The 18,809-nt window shown below is 37.0% G+C and overlaps 1 protein-coding gene across 4 annotated transcripts in view; it reads left to right on the plus strand.

Annotated features, from left to right (window-relative positions):
* LOC139939420 (mitochondrial glutamate carrier 1-like) overlaps positions 1-18,809 on the plus strand; it is a 32,841-nt gene that overhangs the window by 7,108 nt on the left and 6,924 nt on the right. The window contains exons 1-6 of one of the 4 annotated variants that reach the window (XM_071935293.1): positions 563-690; positions 2,933-3,107; positions 4,164-4,223; positions 8,674-8,805; positions 10,278-10,333; positions 13,219-13,309. In XM_071935293.1, the coding sequence (XP_071791394.1) occupies positions 3,094-3,107; positions 4,164-4,223; positions 8,674-8,805; positions 10,278-10,333; positions 13,219-13,309 (353 nt within the window). In that variant the 5' untranslated portion in view covers positions 563-690; positions 2,933-3,093. Of the gene's footprint in view, positions 1-562; positions 691-835; positions 996-2,932; positions 3,108-4,163; positions 4,224-8,673; positions 8,806-10,277; positions 10,334-13,218; positions 13,310-18,809 lie in introns of those variants that run through there. The other 3 variants (XM_071935294.1, XM_071935295.1, XM_071935296.1) reach the window with 3 other exon arrangements.

The following is an 18,809-nucleotide window of genomic DNA, read 5'->3' on the forward strand; positions in this document are numbered from 1 at the left end:
GCGGGGATAGCACAAAACACCATCAAAAGTAATTTCCTTCCTCCATGTAGGAAGGAACTGGTGCTTCCTCCTTACCCGGCCCTCGAAGTTGAATAACTGTTTCTTAATTTATTACAGGATTCTAAAATTGGAAAACATATTAACTATTACTTCAAGACCAATTTAGACTATTTTATTTGTCAAAGTTGTACTCTTGCATCCAGGATCCGGTTGGGTGTGTTTGTGTTTTTTTCTGGTTTTTTTTAGGGGGGGTCCGTGTGGGTCCAGCCAGTCCGAAGAAAGATTACAGGGTCCCTATTCTATAAATACTACTAGACATGCTTGACCGCTGGTATTTCATTCATAAAATTCCTCGCATCCCGGATGGATCACACTTTGCTCTTTATGTAAATTATTATAACTGTCCAATTAAAATCGGGTCTGTTGTCTACAAGCCCCGCCTCTCATTTACATATGAATGAGAAGTGTTTTGGCGGTCGCCACTTAACCACAAGATAAATATTGAGTATGCTATAGTTGTTATAGAACAAACGGTAAAAGCACGTTACATGTGCGTGCTACGTACACGATCACACTACACACGGATGTAAAGACGATCGTACGAGTGTCAAGAGTATTGACTGGTTGAAGAATTTTCTCAAATTTTAACAGAAAACAGAGCGGAAAATTACACATTCAGAGTAACAATTGGTAAGTGTGTATTTCTCATTAATATTTAATTATACAAAAATGTTTAGCACATCGTTATGGGTGTGAAATTTGTGACCGGCTTTTGCTAATTTTTGGCATTCATTGTTGAGCCATTCCAACCATCCCATGCACTCGGTGCATGCTCGAAATTTGCGGATGTCATCGAAAACCGTACGATCAAACGTGGCGGGGGAGCATCTCCATGTGTATAACCACGATTGGAACCACGTGAAATCCTGGTTATTTCGATCAAGATATCGTCTCAAATCTGGCAAGATATTCGTCTTACGATTCATTTTCTGAGTGTAAGTTATTCCTGGAATGTCTTTGCTGCATTTGTACAGGCAGGCAACATGATCACATGAATGGGCAAAGTGACAGTTTTCTGCATAAATGAGCCTGATACACTACACTCCTACAGTCACAAATTGTACATGGGAAATGGTATTTTGGCTGGTTTCCTTTATCTTTAATGTAATAAGCACAATTTGGTTGTGCTTAGCAACTTTGTGTGCTTTCTGTCGGATTCTGTTCTGATGAAATAGGACCCTGACTACTAAGTAGATTTTGTTTTTAACCCCTGTTTGCACTGTATTCAACCTCTCAAAGTTTTTCGTTTACTTTTGAACACCCTACTTTATAGTGTGAACTGTGAGGGAGATTTAGATACGTGTTCTCGTAATACTCGCAACCCTCCATCTTCCCTGTGTGTCACTGTCGGAAGGTAGTTGCGATAATCGTAACCCTCCATCCGACTGTGTCGGGAGGACTATCGAGACTAAATCCATTCATTCATAACCGGAGCTAATCATAACCCGAGCATCCTCAATGAATATGATGCTCAGGTTTGCGGCCGAGTACTGAATGTCAATTAGGTTGGATCCTTCGTAAAGGTCCATGGCTTTTAACATTCAGTGTGAACAACTTGCCAGTGGCAGTGCAGTGTAGTGTATTACCATTCAGCCAATCGTATCTTACTGTTGGTTCAAAACATGTGCTTAAAGGCACTGAGACCTTTTGGTAGTTGTAGACCAGTTATTATTACACTAAAGTGTATACATCCCAATATGCATAAAATAACAAATGTGAAAATGTACTCAATTGGTCGTCGACGTTGCAAGAGAATAATGAAAGAAATAACACCAATTGTGTTGTTGCTCAAATTTGTGTGCTTTCAGGTTCCTTATAAAAGGCTTCAGGGGGCCTGAAGTCTTTTTAATATTTGAATGAGAAATTACCTATGTCACTTCTTCAGCCATTTCTCATTAATGTTTTATACTATCAACCATCAACAGCATCGGGGATAAAGAATATAATTTGTTTTTACCCTTACAGTTCACCCATGGAGGTAGAAATTTGTACCTCCATGGTTCACCTAAGCACTCCTAACCCTTAGGATGATTGAAGCAAACGTTGACTGGCAAAGTTTATGCATCCTAGTTCCAACCAATCATTTAAAAGAAATTTACCAATATTAGAGGGAAGACAGGTAAATGAGATTCATTAATATGGGCAGCTGACGTACGACTATATCACGCTGTTGAATAATTTAATGAGTGCATCATATAATGCTTACTCTAGGCAGGGTTACACGTCCTCAGTAATTTATCTACTCTAGTGTTTCTGTATTTACGACAGTTGGGGATATTTAAGTCCATTTAGTCATAAATTGCACACGAACAAGGTGAGAGCTGCAAAATTGTGACGAGTGGATTTTAAACGTCATGCTCTATGTTCTTAAGTGGTCTGGTTACGTCTTACAGTCATGGTATACATGTAGAGGGGGTGTCTTATTTATGTGGAGTACGTGTAGAGGTACACATGTGTTTTCTTAAAGGCACTGGACAGTGGACACAATTGGTAACTGTAAAAGACAAGTATTCTCACTTGGTGTGTCCCAACAAATGCACAAAATAACAAACCTGTGAAAATTTGGGCTCTATTGGTCATCAAATTTGTAAGGGAGTAGTGGAAAAAAAAATACCCTTGTTGCATTACTTTTTTTTGCTTCAGATGCATAATAAAAGGCTTCAGATGAAGTCTTTTATAATAAATTGAGTGAGAAATTCCCTCTTTCTCATAAAAACTAAGTATCCACAAGGTTTTATACTATCAACAGCTCTCCATTCGCTCGTTTATGCAAACAACTTTGACTAATTACCAATAGTGGCCAGCACTGTATGGAAGGAAAATACCATCTCACGTATTCAAATCTCACGTATTCAAACCTCTTTACTTCCAGTTGATCGGTTGCGTAGGTAGCTCCAGAGAAACGGTGTTTGTACAGGCCTGATTAGCCGCGGCTGCTCTAGATAACTCAATTCCAGAGCAACTTGATTTTGTAAACACATCAGTAAAACTGTAAACAACGCCGGAATACTTAAAGATAGATTTCTCCTTGGAATGGGTGAAATTAGGTGAGTTTTACATTCATTTTCCTAATTATTATTTGTTTTGTAAACGTACAAAAGAAAAGAAATATTGGTGTCAAAGAGTGAAAGGAAATATTAGTTTCACCTAAAAAGAATGTTTACTTGCTCGGTTTTCAACATTTTTGTGTGCACGCCATGACATTTTGTTTGCAACACAAAATTTTGGGTCACTTTTTTTTATGAAAGTGTACTGTACTTTTTATGCATTATGGATGATTAATACGCTACTTATTGGGTCTTCTGTTGATGAATAACTGTGGATGCCGTGGAACTGTTTTTGTATTTAAAAAAGTGGGCATGGTTTGTGTATTTTAAAGGGGTTGTTTCAGCATGATCAAAGCTGGCCTGTGGCTGCACAAGGAATTTATACTCTCACCCAGTTTGTGTGTTTGTTTGATAAGATGATCTTTCCGTCAAGGGAACTCGGCAAACTCCTACAAGGGGATATATTAACACCAAGCTGGCAACAGCCAATCTCTCTCATAGTATACATTGGTTAAGCGTCTTTAGTTATAAATTGCACACAGGATTTGAACCCACAACCTGAGTGCAAGTACTGATGTCTAACCACTAGACCACAGTGATGGCTGCACGCAATCCCCTCTCCATAGACTCTCACTCAGTTACTGCACACGCGCACCCTCTCCATAGTGATAAGGAGGGAGGTTACAGTTGGTGTGAGAGGGCATTCTAATTTATTTTGATCATGACAACACAGCCCTTTTAAGGAATTGAATGGAAAGTGTTTGTTTGTCTGTTTGTTTGTTTGTTTGTTTGTTTGTTTGTTTTGAAAGTAAACGATTTCTTCTAATATGACTGCATATCAATGTCATGCCGGAACTTTACAGTGCTTCCAAGGAAGCCAATGTGGAATGTAATGGAAAGTGTTTGTTTGTCTGTTTGTTTGTTTGTTTGTTTGTTTGTTTTTTTGTTTGTTTGTTTGTTTGTTTGTTTGTTTGTTTGTTTGTTTGTTTGTTTGTATTGAAAGTAAATGATTTCTGCTAATACAAATGCATACAATGTCATGCCCTGTACTTACAGTGCTTCCAAGGAAGCCCATGTGGAAGTCACAAACCAACAACCCAAGAAGGGATACACTGGGTAACTACCATAGAACTTGTTCGTTTGGTTTTCAGTGGGTGGCCTTTTTATACATGCAGTGATCCCGTTATTTAATTGCATGTGTAAACCCCAATTGTAGATCGTGTTTCACCCAGTTCTTTAGCAGTTGTTGGTATTAACATGTTTGCATGCAAGGTGTTTATATTTATGGATTTATGAAAAGAATTGCATGCTTCATTGTTACTTCCTGACAATCATGTAGATTTTAGTTTTTTCATAATGTAATAAAGTTGGGATCATCAATTTAAAAATAAAACTCAATTGTGTCGATTTTGTTTCTGGCACTATGTTTGTGTTATTTTTTTTGTTTTAGTATTTTGTGTGTTAGGGCCTACCAAGTGTTGAGAACTATTTTAATGGTTCATTGGTTTTTTATCACAGATTCCCAGAAAGTTGTCCAATCAATTTTTAGACAACCTGTGCTGTAGCCTAGTTATTTTGAATTAAAAAATACCACGATGTTGTCTAATCGTTGAATTGCCATGTTTTTGCCAGTTCTTGTTTTTCGTTTGTGCAAAACCACACAGATCAATATCCATTACCCGATTTTGAGATTGATTTGCAGAACTGCAGCCTTGAAATTAAATTAACCTGATTGACAAATATTGAGACCATGACCTTATTTCTAAATGGGGGAAAACAAATAAGCCGGACAAACACATGATGGCATTATTTTGAGGTGTTTATTTTGGTTACGCCATTAAAATGCAAGTTATATCATAATAAGTATCATGCCTCCATTGTTGATGCAGTTGTCATAGCAATCAAAAGTCATTAAAGGGATGGTGACCTTTGGTAATTATTCTAAAGTATTTATGACCATAAATTTTAAAATTTGAAAAAAAGCACTGAAGAGCTGTTGGTATTACCAAACATTTTTAGAAACTTAAAGACAATGGACACTAATGGTAATTGTCAAAGACCAGTATTCTCACTTGGTGTATCTCAACATGCATAAAATAACAAATTCAAGACCAAATGAGCCCAAATTTTCATAGGATTGTTATCTTATTCATATGTTGGGATACAAAATGTGAGGATACTGATCTTTGACAATTGCCAAAAGTTTATCATGCCTTAAATTATCAAGAAATAAACCACAAGGGAAACTGCCTTTAATTAGTTAGAGTTTGGTTTACCGAAATGAAAACAATCCATCGCCTACTTGTATAAACCGCTCAAGAGAAGGATCTCTTAGTTGGCAATTTATAAATAGCCTGATTACATTTTAAGAATAGGCCTAGGTCATCAAGCATCCCTCTTCCCTCAGAAACATTAAGTATTTATAATCTATCAGTATTCAGCCTCAACGGGATTGTGTTTGTGATGGGACTTAAATCTGTGCAAACGAAAAAGGCGAGCTTTAAGACATTGATGGGTGGTGGAGAGAGAGGGGAGAATCTTTCAAGAGTTGGCCTATTTATAGCCAAACCATGATAATGCACATTTCATCACAGTTGCGATTCATGGTAGTTGGAGTTAGGGGTACCAGTATGTCTTTTGATATATGGAGTAAATATTGTCTGGAAAATACAGATTTAGATGTCGTTATTTATGGCGGTACTCTAAAAGAAATACCATGCCTCTGCGCGATATCATTTTTATGAGTTGTGTAAAGTGGTTTGAATTGTCAAAATTTTCAAATTTGATCTAATTCTCAAATTTTATCAGTCTGTAACCTTTTTTGATAATTTCTGTTGATGGCAGTTGAGAGTAATCTGATAAGATTCCGTTGAAAATACACGCCGGACAAAATGTTGATCCGTAACTGTACAAAGAACCTGTGCCAAAAGTTGATTACAATTTTACCAAGACAAACACGAAATGTTTTGATGCAGGATTGAAGTTGTTTTGAATTGTGTTACGACACGCCTAGCACTTTAAAGGTTATTGTGTGGTGTGTAAAGCAAGTCTTTTACCCCTCCCATTGAAATGCAATTAATCAAAAGAATGGGCAGCTGAGGCACTGGACCGTCTTATCAGAGCACTTAACATTGATTTTCCACTTCCTGCAGCTTGCAGTCCCTTGAATCTGTTGTAGCGCTCGCTTCGTTACCGATTGATACTGTGAAAATGTGCAAGAGAACAACGAAAATTGTACGGCTGGATTTGCCAATGGTTTCTTACTACGGTAGTAATAGGTGTATATTATGTTCGGAGTCCTTTGAATTTGTTGTAGAGCTCGCTTCGCTACCGATTGTTACTGTCAAAATGTGCGAGAGACGACCTTGTGAATTGTGCGGCCCGAATTTGCCGACGCGTTCTAAGTGGGTGTACATTTTCATGGTCAAGGACTCATTGGGGGGTCTAGTTGATTTCCTCATCTGGCAACCGCCTTTTTCGAAAAATTTGTGAATCAGATAACAAATTTGTCGAAAGCGGTTGTGTGGGTGGGGGAACATCTGCAAAGTGGAATAAAATCCATACTTGGTGTTCGGTTTCTCATTGGTTTGGGGTTATGGGGTTGAACTTGACTTTTTTAACTTTGATTAGGCCTCAGAATTTACCATTGAAATGCAAATAAATCAATAGGTTAATACTGAGGATTTTTTTTCCCGCAGAAGAAAAAAAGTAAAGGCAAATCAATCTTTAAACACTTATTACATGGTGAAAGTTCTTGCAATTTGATAAAATTTTACATGTTTTAAACTATTAATACGCAGTTTAGAATAGGAGTGAGAAATTTCAGACTTTTATCAGAATTCATATTTTATTCAGTCTGCCTAAAGCAGAAAATCAGCTGTTATTTCTTTCAGAAATCTTGGTCTTTGATCTACTACTTCACTTATGCTGAGGAGGCTGTTTCCTCAGGCTCAGTGGGTTCTTTAGCTCCATGGGCTAAAGGTAGAAAGGCCATCATTTCGACATACCTCCAAAAATTACAATCTTTAGTGTCGGATCTTTTCACACTAAAGGGGAATTTCAAAGGGAAGTGCTCATTATGTTTTTTGAAAGGTATTAGAAGCTATTTTCATAATGATGACCCAGTGCATGTCAAGCACGCAAAATTCTGCAGATACATTGAGAAAAAAAGGGGTAAAACACCAATTAAAAAACATTCCAAAGACCTTGTGTGCTTCGCCTAAACATCCAATAAATTGGGTCCAGAATGCCACTCAGTTGAGAAAAATCCTTCCAGGTCAAACCCTTAGACCGTAAAAAAGAAAAATCTGTAAAAAGTACTCTCAGTTGGCAATAAAAAATAGTGAAGTGCTAATTACTGTGAGACACTCGGTCGAGATGTCAAAACACGTCATAATTCACGCCTTGGGCATTATTGTTATTAGACACTTTATCTGTGTGTACACACATACCGCTAGAGAGTTGATGACGTTGCAGTATAATTGCGGAATGATGAATATCTTTCACACTGTTTTCATAATTGCATTTCACGCTACAGTGCCGTAGTGAGATTGGTGGCAAGGTAGTTTGAAAATGTTGCACTATTTCCTTTTAGCTATGAACAATTCTTGGTAATACAGGCAGAAACTTCAGTAAAATTTTATATTCTGGCGTAATTCTAGCAGAAAGATCACATTTGTTCAGGAAATGTTATAAAGATTTTTTTTTTTGGGGGGGGATAGACAAAACTAACACAAGTTAAGTACAAACCCTACTCTATGGTGTGTATTAGGGAATTTCTTTAGATCATTTGTTTTGGAAAATGTTTTGAATTCCACCTTTCTTTCAAACATTATTATTTTTCACAGAGTTGTTGCTCTTAAGCATTTCATAGTTTTTCCCTTTTTTTCCCCAAAGTTCCATTTTCATTTGTGCTGAATCTTATTTAGTTTTGGTAAATTATGATTTGTTGTTGTTTCCTGCTGGCCACACCCTAGAAAAGTTAAGGGCAAACACCTGCTTTTTATTGGGTAATGTTTGAGATCATTTGTTTTAGAAAATGTTTTTAATCCCAACATTCTCTCATGCATGAATATTTCTTAGGGATGTGGTTTGGCGGTTCATAGTTCCCCCCCCCCCCCCCCCCGGTTTGTTTCTTTGTTGTTTTTCCCAAGTTTCATGTTAGAACTTCTTAGTTTTCAGCACTGCTGATTCATGTTTGAAAAAAATTGTTGTTGTTTTCGTGCGAATGATTATTTCTTGTTTTGTTTTGATGTTTGTAGTTGGGTGTTAAATAAATAATTAAAACAGAAGTTGCACAATAGGTTGAACATGTAGGAGCTGGTCTATGGAAGCAAATACGCATGCAGTCCACTGATCCGAAAAAAAGTCTTAATTGTTTAGAAAATTGTTTTGGTGCTTTTTTTCAGAATGTTTCCACCAAACATTAAAAGTACCATACTTTCTGAAGTATAACAACAGTTTTGGTACATGGACCTGCCACAGGTTTGTTTAATAATTTTTTTTTTATTAAGATGCCTGCAATTTGTTAACCATTTTTTTTCTCCTTATTTTGTATGGTACCCAGTCTCCCCGCTAAGTGTATAAATGGTGCTCTGGCCGGAGTTGCGGGTGTCACCTGCATCTTCCCCATCGACCTGGTGAAAACACGACTTCAGAACCAACAAGTCAGCGATGGTAGGCGGATGTACAACAACCTGTAAGTATATCAATTCATTGGTAACGTGCCAGCTGCCAGGAAGGCCCTGACACTGCAAATATCCTGTTAGGTATCTGCTATCCACTACCCCCACCCTCTTTCAGCCGCTAGCATCTTTTTGTGAACCCAGTCTACAATTGCTTTATTATCCAATTCAGAGTTCTTTGGAAACCGTTGGGGAAATTTGGATTTAAAATAAACAAACAGCAGATATCTTGTTACAGTCGTGTCGTGAAACCCAAGATCAGCAAAATATTTTGCTTCTCGAATTTCTTGTTCAGATTCTTCGGAAAAATAATAAATACCAACTTACATCACCCACTTGCGACATTCTAGTAAAACTTTCTGTTATTTTGGAGATTATTTATCATCCGATATTTGCTTGTCTTACAACCTCCCGATTGCCATTTTTTCACAGTCAATTTGTTGGGAATTAAGAAATGGAGTGACGTTCAATGATAATAAATCATAAATCTTTGGCTTCAGATTTACAAACTTAATGAATTGTTTGCCATGATCAGTTTTGGGACGCTCAAGGCCAACTGAATCGAAGTTGCTATTTGTGGTTAATGTATAAGGAGCAACCGCAGCAAAGCTTGCGGATAAAAAATGGCACGACATTCTTAAACAATTTACATTGTAAGTTAATCAAATAAATCTGTTGTCAAATGTAGTGTGATTAATACATCTTTTTCATCATTCTATTTGTTTTATATTACATAAAAGATGTATACAAAATAACGAGTCTGACCTTGAAAGAGCTATGTCTTAAAACCCAAACAGGTTTTAAATTAATTGAATCCTGAATTAAATTTTGACCACAAACGGAAAGATGCTTGCCAAATGTTTAATTCCAAGGTTTTTGTGCGACATTTCCTTCCGTCCATTACCATGAAACTCAAACTTAATCATGGTGATCGTATACTTCATAAGTCTGTGACGCTCAGTCGTTGCGCAAACCTCCCCCGCAGATTTGCAAATCGGCAGGAATTAAAGACGTCTAAGCAGGGTGCCAGCAGATCGTCCTTTATTGTTATTATAGTCCGGACAGGATAATCTAAGTTAACGGAAGTAATCATTTCCTGGGGACGCGCTTGATGGCATATTACTGCTCAATTAAATACCCTGTGTGTTGGTGGGTGGTGTGTGTAGAAACTCTACCATGCTGATGACACCAACATAGTTGTTTGCGGTGTTGGGTTTTGGTTAAATGATTCACAATGAACAGAGCAGGATGTGAACCAATGACCTTTGGAATGGTGGGGGTGCTGCACAAACTGATTTATCTAGCCCTATGTTGGTGGTCAGTCTCTCTGTTTTGTCAATCTGTGCTCACGGTGCGCAAATTATTTAAAATATATCCACTTTCTCTGGTAGTTTCTCCTGTTGAAAAGATATGTAGCAGCTCCATGATTACAAGCTTATCATTTAGTACATGACTAATCATACATTTGCTTTACTTTTGTTTACAGATTTGATTGTTTCATAAAGACAGCAAAAGCAGATGGAATTAGAGGTTTATATAAAGGTGAGATTTGTCGCAGTTTTCTGTCAAAGAATTTTTTTCCTGCTGGATTCCCTACCCCCTCCCAACCCCTGCCCTATCCCTTTGCCCCCCCCCCCACCCCCAACCCTACCCACTTGCCCCAAACCTTTATCAGAAGTGTACACTTAATTTTAAAAACAAAGATGAATGTAGGTGAACATGCCCTGTGCAGGAATGCAAAACATGTAGCTAGCCCGCCCATCATAATAAAAGAGTCACATTACGGAATCAATATTTTATTATTGATTTTAAGAGCAACATTTAGCGGAGGCGGTGACCTAGACTGCAGACCGTGTCCATCCCCCCCCCCCCTTCTAAACACCCACCCCCATAGGCATATTTTCTCCGTACTTTGCTTTGGACAATCATATAGTAATGGGATGGTATAGGTTACCCAAGGCATGCGATTCAGACAGTGCTCATCCTTAGAGTGTTTATCGTGGCTGTTAAAGGTCACCAGCACTAGCGCTTCTCTCTCGGGGGAGGATGTCGACGGACTTTTTTTGTTTTCTTCGGATGGCGGGGGATGAAGTTCTGAGTATGTCTCACTCGAGCGATTGTGAACTGCGAGATTGAAAATAAATCCCATGTGAGTCTAGCGCTGTGCAATAACAATGTTGCCAACTTTTACAAAAATACATTTATAAGCACGCAGTGGGGATTTTTTCTAAAGAATAAAGTGGTCTGTACTTGTACTGGCGATACTTTCTTCTTGTTGGAATGGTTGTACTAATTGATGGGAGAGAAAATCCCCCTGCTGCTCCTACAGAAGTTCCCTGAAATTTAATCAATCTTTCCACCTTCTGGTAAACAATTTTGACAATCTCCTTGATTACGGAAACTTATTTTCTATCATGTTGGAAGTAATTATAAATATCATCTTGATTAGACAAGTCTCCCGAATTCATTAAAATCTACTCCGCGACAGAAGAATATAGCAAGTTTAAAAAATAAATAATAATAATATTTTACACAGCAATTTCATGTACACATGGTGCTCATTAACCAAATAATAGTACATCTCTCTGACTGTTGTACACAATCTCCCTGATTACAAGATCAAAATGTTGGCAGATCTGACTTTACACAAAAAAAGGGCCTCAAGCAGTAAATTATCGGAACATTTCTAGCCCCTTTGGCGAAATGCAGTCACTTTCTTGAGACCCTGTGTGATCGATTCAAGAGTGTCTCGTTGCATGGCAAAAACGTTGACTAAGCCATGTGTGTAAGGGTCTGGCTGCTCGTTAAAGGCACTGGACACCTTTGATAATTGTCAAAAAACCAGTATTCTCACTTGGTGCATCCCAACATACATGTATGCATAAAAAAACAAATCTCTAAAAAAAATTTTACTAATTGGTCATCGGAGTTGCAAGAGAATAATGAAAGAAAAAACACCCTTGTTGAACAACATTGTGTGCTTTCAGATGCGCAATAAAAGGCTTAGGCCTGAAGTCTTTTAATTGAGTGAGAAATTACCTCTTTCTCAAAAACTACGAACTTCAGACATGTCAGAGGGAGCCGTTTCTCACAATATTTTATACTATCAATAGCTCTCAATTGCTTGTTACCGTGTTAGTTTTAATGCTAACAAATATTTTGAGTAATTACCAATAGTGTCCAGTACCTTTAAGGGTAGATGTAAAGTGTACACGTACACGGTCAAACTGCATAAATACACAGTAACCAAATCTAGCGTAGATGTACTTATTGATCCAATCCGTGTGGGCACATACTCTACAAGGGCACTGTATGACGTATTCATCAGTGCTTACGTCATTTTTCAGAAGTGGTCTTAATTGCGTACACGGGGCCTCAAGGTATCTTAGCTTGATGAATACAATTAATTAATTATGCCTTCTTAGACGCGAGATAATGAATCCGTAGTATAAATAGGAATTCAAGACATTAAAATTCACGTCACCTATTAATAAAGTCTGTCTCCGGTTTAAGAAGGCGGGCGAATTGTTCTCATCTACCCTTTTTGGATTGAAAAGCAATTAAGACCAGTGCTGTTGTAAATAAGAAGAGGAGATGGAATTGTACTCTTTTCCCTCAATTTGAATTTCTAAAGAAATACCCTAACAAGAGGCTATAAAAATACACTAGGGTTTGAACGAAAACAAGTTTTAAATTACATGTGCAACATCTTTATTTATTTCTTTTGTTTGTTTGTGAATTTTTGATTGATTTTTACTTAAAGAGAAGAAAATGTCAGCATTATTCACTCAACAATATTGTGTTGAATTTGAACAAGATGATGAAAGGACAGGTTTCATTGTTATTATTTTTGTTTTACTCTTACGCTGATTATACCCCTCAGGCCTCAACGCAGGACTCGGGGAGAGTACCAAGTATGCAGTGTTTAACACACATCAGTGTGTGCGTAAAACACAAGTAATGTTCTTTATCACTGATGCAAATTGACATGTTCTGAAGATTGTTATTATAAAACTTAAAAGTCAGATTTATATATGATCAGACCCCAAAAAATGAAATAAGAAGTGTTCTTTGAATATTTATGGAGAATTCACTTGGGGAATTGTTGCTATTCGCCAAGTACAAACAGTAAATTTTTCCACTGAAATAAACGAGGTACACAGGAACAAAAGTCTGTAATTGGAAAACACAATCTGACAACCATTTTATACAGAACATTTCTCAGATTGAAATGTTTTTGAATCCTCTTAAACACTACTCCTGAGAAAGGAAATTGTTGCTTGAAATGTTATACATTATCAAAAGCTACAGTGCTTCGTAGTACCGAGTAAACCATTTTTATGGTCATTAATTTTTTGGAGTAAGTACAAAAGGTATACCATTCCTTTAAATCTTTTTCTTCTCTTTTGTGTCTCTTCGCCCGGCAGGTTTTGGTGTGAATGTCACGTTGATCTCTCCAGAGAAAGCCATTAAACTTGTCGGCAACGACTTCTTCCGCTATCACTTACGGAAAGATGGGTAAGTAGAGATCCCTCTGCCCTATAAATTAACTTCACTTTGCAAAGTCAGATTTACAGGTAGGCTTGTTTACATGAAATATCATAATTATATGTAAGGATAAACTTGAACAACTTTTTTTTTTAATTTATATTTTTACATATCCTGATTATTTAAGGTAGCCTAACTCTTTCTTTGAAGAGATCAGTGTTTCATAGAAACTTATTGGGTATGCACACTAGTTATTTGTATTTGAGAATGAAATTAGTTAACAGATTCGAGAGTGAAATTTATCATAATAAAAACGAAACTACTCTTGGAGAAGGAAATAATTATGAAGGAAAACAAATATTCATTCATTCTGTATCACGGTCACATGTTGGATATCAGCATGCCCTCATGCAGAGTATTGAGTAAAGCTGGTATGAGTGGGATTTCGTGTTGTTCAATTCATTGATGTAATCGGAGAATGCGTCGGTCAGTGTCTCGTGCCGTCACTTTCCTCTTACATGTAAGTAGAGGAAGAGATGCCAAGAGAATGACGTCACGGTGTGATCACTAGACCTTACTCAGGGACTGTTAACCATTACGTTTGGGAATCACTCTTAAAAGTATTGGCAATAAAAATGAAAATTGCTCATGGAGAAGATGAAGGGAAATAAATACTCATTCCGTGTCACGATCACATGTAAAATCAGCACATGCGCCCCCACACAGAGTATCAAGTAAAGCTGGTACATGTATGAGGAGGATTTCATGATGTTCAATTCATTGATGTAATCTGAGATTGCGTTACTAGTCAGTGTCTTGTGCCGTCATGATTCTCTTATCCGCTAAGGAAGATGACGTCACAATATGAAACCTAAGAGTGTGTTATACATATTAAGACCTTACTCAGAGACTGTTTAAAGGGAAGGTGTATGTTTGGTAATCTCTATTAAAATTAATGGCAATAGAAGCTTTTGGTTAGAAGCGTACAGCAGCTTTCGATTGTATAAAGCATTCTGAGAAACATTTCACTTCAAATGTAAAAAGATGTCAGTTTTATGCCCCAAACTTTAGTAACAGTCAGTAGTGCTTCTCATTAGTGTATTCCTACTAGTATTCTTCCTGCATGGACACAACCGCTCTAGACTTTTGACTATATCTCAAAAACATTACGACCTTTGAGATTAAATTTTCAGATGTTAGTTTTTATTGTGTACACTACGTTTATATAGGATTAAAACAATCCAATAGTTCCAAAACCAAAGGTACGTATACTGTGGGGTATAAGACCTTACTCGCTCGGGAACTGGTTAATGTCTCATGTAGTGTTTCTTCTGACAAGTCTGAAAGATCAGGATGCTACGCATAAAGCGTTAAGATTGTTTTAGAGTATCACGTCACAAGAAGAATTAAATACTCAACGTTAAGAATGTCCTTGCTTGCTAGATAAGGTTCAATACTTCACTCTGCCTTGAGTCTGCCAAGAGATACAGATTGTTAATGGGATGCTACGGGACATACACTCTAAGAAATTGACAAAAGCTTTGTCGCCTGATTTTTCTGAAGGTAAATGTTAGGACCGCTGTAGAGGTCAATGTTTCCTGTGCTGTTATTTTTGTATTTATTTATTTGAGATTTAATCGAATTAGCTAATTGCCATTTGCTCACTAACCAAAAGGAAATATATCATAAATGGAAAAACATAGTTAAAGGAACACATTGCCTTGGATCGGTCGAGTTGGTCTTTGAAAAGCGTTTGTTATAAAATATATATAGGTAGAAAGATGCTGTAAAAGTAGAATACAATGATCCACACAAACATGCCTCGAAATTGTACGGTTTTCCTTTTACCTCGTCTACTAACACAATCGGCCATTTATGGGAGTCAAATTTTTGACTCCCATAAATGGCCGATCGTGTTAGTTCGCACAGTAAAAGGAAAACCACGCAATTTCGAGGCAAACTTGTGTGGATCATTGTATTCTACTTTTAAAAGATCTTTCCAACCATATGCATTTTATAACAAACGGTTACAAACGCTTTTTTATAGACCAACTCGTCCGATCCAAGGCAACGTGTTCCTTTAATTGCCTGATGTTTCGACCCTTGCTGAGTCTTCCACAAAGACTGATTCCAACAATTAGCGCCAATGACAGGATGATTAAATAACAAGAAGAAATTTTCAGTTTTAGAGGTGGGAGGAAAACCCCAATGGGGAAACCCAGCACAATCAGGTAGGGACTGAAAACCCAATCCTCATGCAAGGCTCTTGTCTGAGTTGGGATTCGAACCAGTATCCATAGAGGTGAAGAGGCAGGGAAAGAAACCACTGAATCAAAGTAGTTCAACAACCTAAAAAGTAATAAACCACAAGGGAAACTGACTGGTACTCGTACATCAAATTTAGGTGAGCAAAGACAAATTGTCTAGAGTGGGATTTGAAGATCTGACCTCCAGATTTACATGACAGTACTCTACCAACTGAACTATCTAGCCATGTTAGAAAAAAGGAAGAAAAGAAAAAGGGATCAAAAGTCCTCAGCTGTTTTTAAATTCTCCCATCATCTTGCTCCAGTAATTCTGTAATCACGTCAATAATGCAATCCAATAATAAGATTGAGTGACCACACAAGCTTCCTGCATCCAACAATGAAAGTCAAGTACCGTTATCAGATGTAGGTTGTCTAGCCGTAAATGTGTGAGTTGTATTAACAGTTCAAACATTCAGAGGTCATTTGGAATTTTAATCTTGTTTATGAATATTTTGTGTTTACATCGGGATGAAGTTGTTTGGGCAAATGCAATGCTGAGATAAGAATGTCTTTAAGAAATAAATTGTTTGGTTACAAGTAAAGCCGTACAAGGAAGCGGTCCATTTTTCAAAGCGATCTGTTTTTTATCCACTTTAAATAACTCAGAGTGTGCCAATTGGCAGTTCATCCGAAAGAGACCATCGGAGGGCATTCTCTGGTCTTCTGAGAAACCTCACTCAAGAGTACTTTTTGAAGATTAGATTTCTACATCAGCAAATTATTTTTAAGACGCAACTTACACCAAGAAATTTGGCGATGACCATAGACTAGTAGGTTTGATTCTGGACTTAAAATAAGCAGGGCACAAATTTGGGGGCAAACTCCACGAGACCACAGGACTTGTACATGTAGCTCAGAATCTTAACTGGATTGGGATTTTACTTGCAAGAACATAATCAAAATGTGATTGAGATTAGAGTCAAACTGAGAACACTTTTTATCATCTGAACCGTTTTATTTGAACAAACGCAAAGAGGCGATTTATCTTTTCTCTTTTTCGTTTGGTAATGCTCAGCAGGATTGGAAGATATTTGTGAGACTCAAACTCAACATTTAAACATCATTCATTTGAGACAAAGATGCTGAATTGACATGAATAAGACCACCGGACTTGTCCTGGTTTCAGTTCACTGGCCCACACTGAAGTCACTGGCCTCAGGCCGGTGGTCCAGTGTAAAGTTGGAGCCCTGCTTTAAGGTTCTGTATAGATGATGTTAAACAGACTTGATATTCGCTGTGAGAACTGAACTGAAATGCCGATGGTATTTATAGTAATGTCGCCGTGATGTTAAGATAATAGAACAGGATGATATTTTCATGACGACAAACAGGGGGGGGGGTTGCATCTTATTGCTGTACTCGAGGGATTGGACAAGCAAAGGCCTCAGGTCCAAACACGCAGAGAGACAAAACCCCTATCCACAATATAGAAGGCTTGTACGCATTCATACCAAGATGAGTGGGGGATGTTGTTATCAATGTCAACAACGATATCCATAAATGGAAGCGGGCGATTTCAATGAAAGGTGATTTTTATCCCTTGTGAGTTTCACCAATTTATTAAATGGTTGGATTCAGCGACTGCCTTTTGTTGCGATCAGGACTCGCGGACTTGTGTGGTTTGCACAGAAAATGGATGTTTTAAATGAACGAATCTTGTAATAGTGTACATAAAATGGTTGACGGATACATCATTTGTTCTGTTTTATATCAAACAGTTAAAAAACAGTTCTGTTTTATATCAAACAGTTAACATAAAAATATTTAAATCCCCCCCCCCCCCATGTATTACAACCTTTTAAAATTACTCTTTTCTAAATGCCGAATAAATAATTTCGGTGTAAAAACTTAAACTCAAAAATAAAATCTGCAAATTAATTATTATGATATAACCTTTTCAGAATGTTTGAGTAATTATCGTTTAAAAAAAATATAAAAGAATTTCTTATATAGTTGCACAGCCCAATTAAAAAAATGAATTAATTATGAAATTGTTAGCGTGTCCAATGAACTTGAAAATATTGTTGTGATTTCACTATAATTCTGACAATATCCTGACATTTTTTTATCATTGTCAGAGTTTTCATGAAATACTTAAAATGACACCTATACCTTTCTTGACTTTACAAAATTATCTACTGGTATTTGAAGTGTAAATGTAAATTTAAATTTAAGGGTCAAATCTGCCAAATATTTAACCTAGCATTTTTACAGTTTTCTTACAGACTGTTTCTACATAGTAAATTTCTGCTCTAAATCTCATTAAATTTTCCAATCATGCTTAATGATTACCACTAGCCCACCCACATCCCCCGTCCATAATCTAACTAAAAACACCTTTCATTTTCCCCAGTGAGCATTAGCAGATCAAAGGCAGTTTAAGATTTCCAATCGCCCCCAAATGGAATTCCTCGTTGTGGGGTATTTAACTGGGCATTATGCCAAATTGCGAGAACATCGTCATGCGTTGTTTACCGGTTACCAGTGTAACGCTTGATGGCCCAGTAATGTCAGTTTGATCAGATTAAGCAGGGCCATGTTTACCGACTAGTCAATATTTAACGCGGCTGGCATTTCCGCTCCGAGGCAGTTCCGCTCCGAGGCAGTTCATTCTTCAAACAGTGTATTGCAAGTGCAACGTCATATTGCCCGCACATTTTATTACAAATTAAAAAATTGCACTTTTAATTTTTTTTTTAATTGCAGTTTTAAAATTGTAATTAATAATAATAATAAACATTAGCACATTAGGGATCACAAATTCCTCAATGTGGTTAAAAAGAAGCGAAAGCTAAAATATAGTAAATAAAGGCTCAATGAATAAATATGCTTACTGATAATGTTGTCAGGTGCTTAAACGGGACCAAATATCATTCCTGTAACTGTAAACAATTTTGGTCCTGTTTTAAAAGATCATTGAGTGTTCATGATATTTATGCCACAAGTCTTCCATCCATTTTCTTCAATTTTCCTGATATTGAAACTACATGTATAACATTTCTGAGGGAAGTCTCAATGTTTGATTTATTTATTTATTTGAAATCTTTGGACAAAAAAAACATCTTAAATAACCAGGAGTATTTCAGGGAAGCACTGTCTTAAAAAAAAAAAAACATTTTCAAGCAAAGATTTCCAGAACTGTTTTTTTGTGTTATTGTCGGCTAGACACTTAAATGCATGTAGACAGGCCGTAGTACATTTTATGTTCCAAATTTGTAAAA

Source organism: Asterias amurensis, chromosome 7 (genome assembly GCF_032118995.1).
Source record: "Asterias amurensis chromosome 7, ASM3211899v1".
NCBI lineage: Eukaryota > Metazoa > Echinodermata > Asteroidea > Forcipulatida > Asteriidae > Asterias > Asterias amurensis.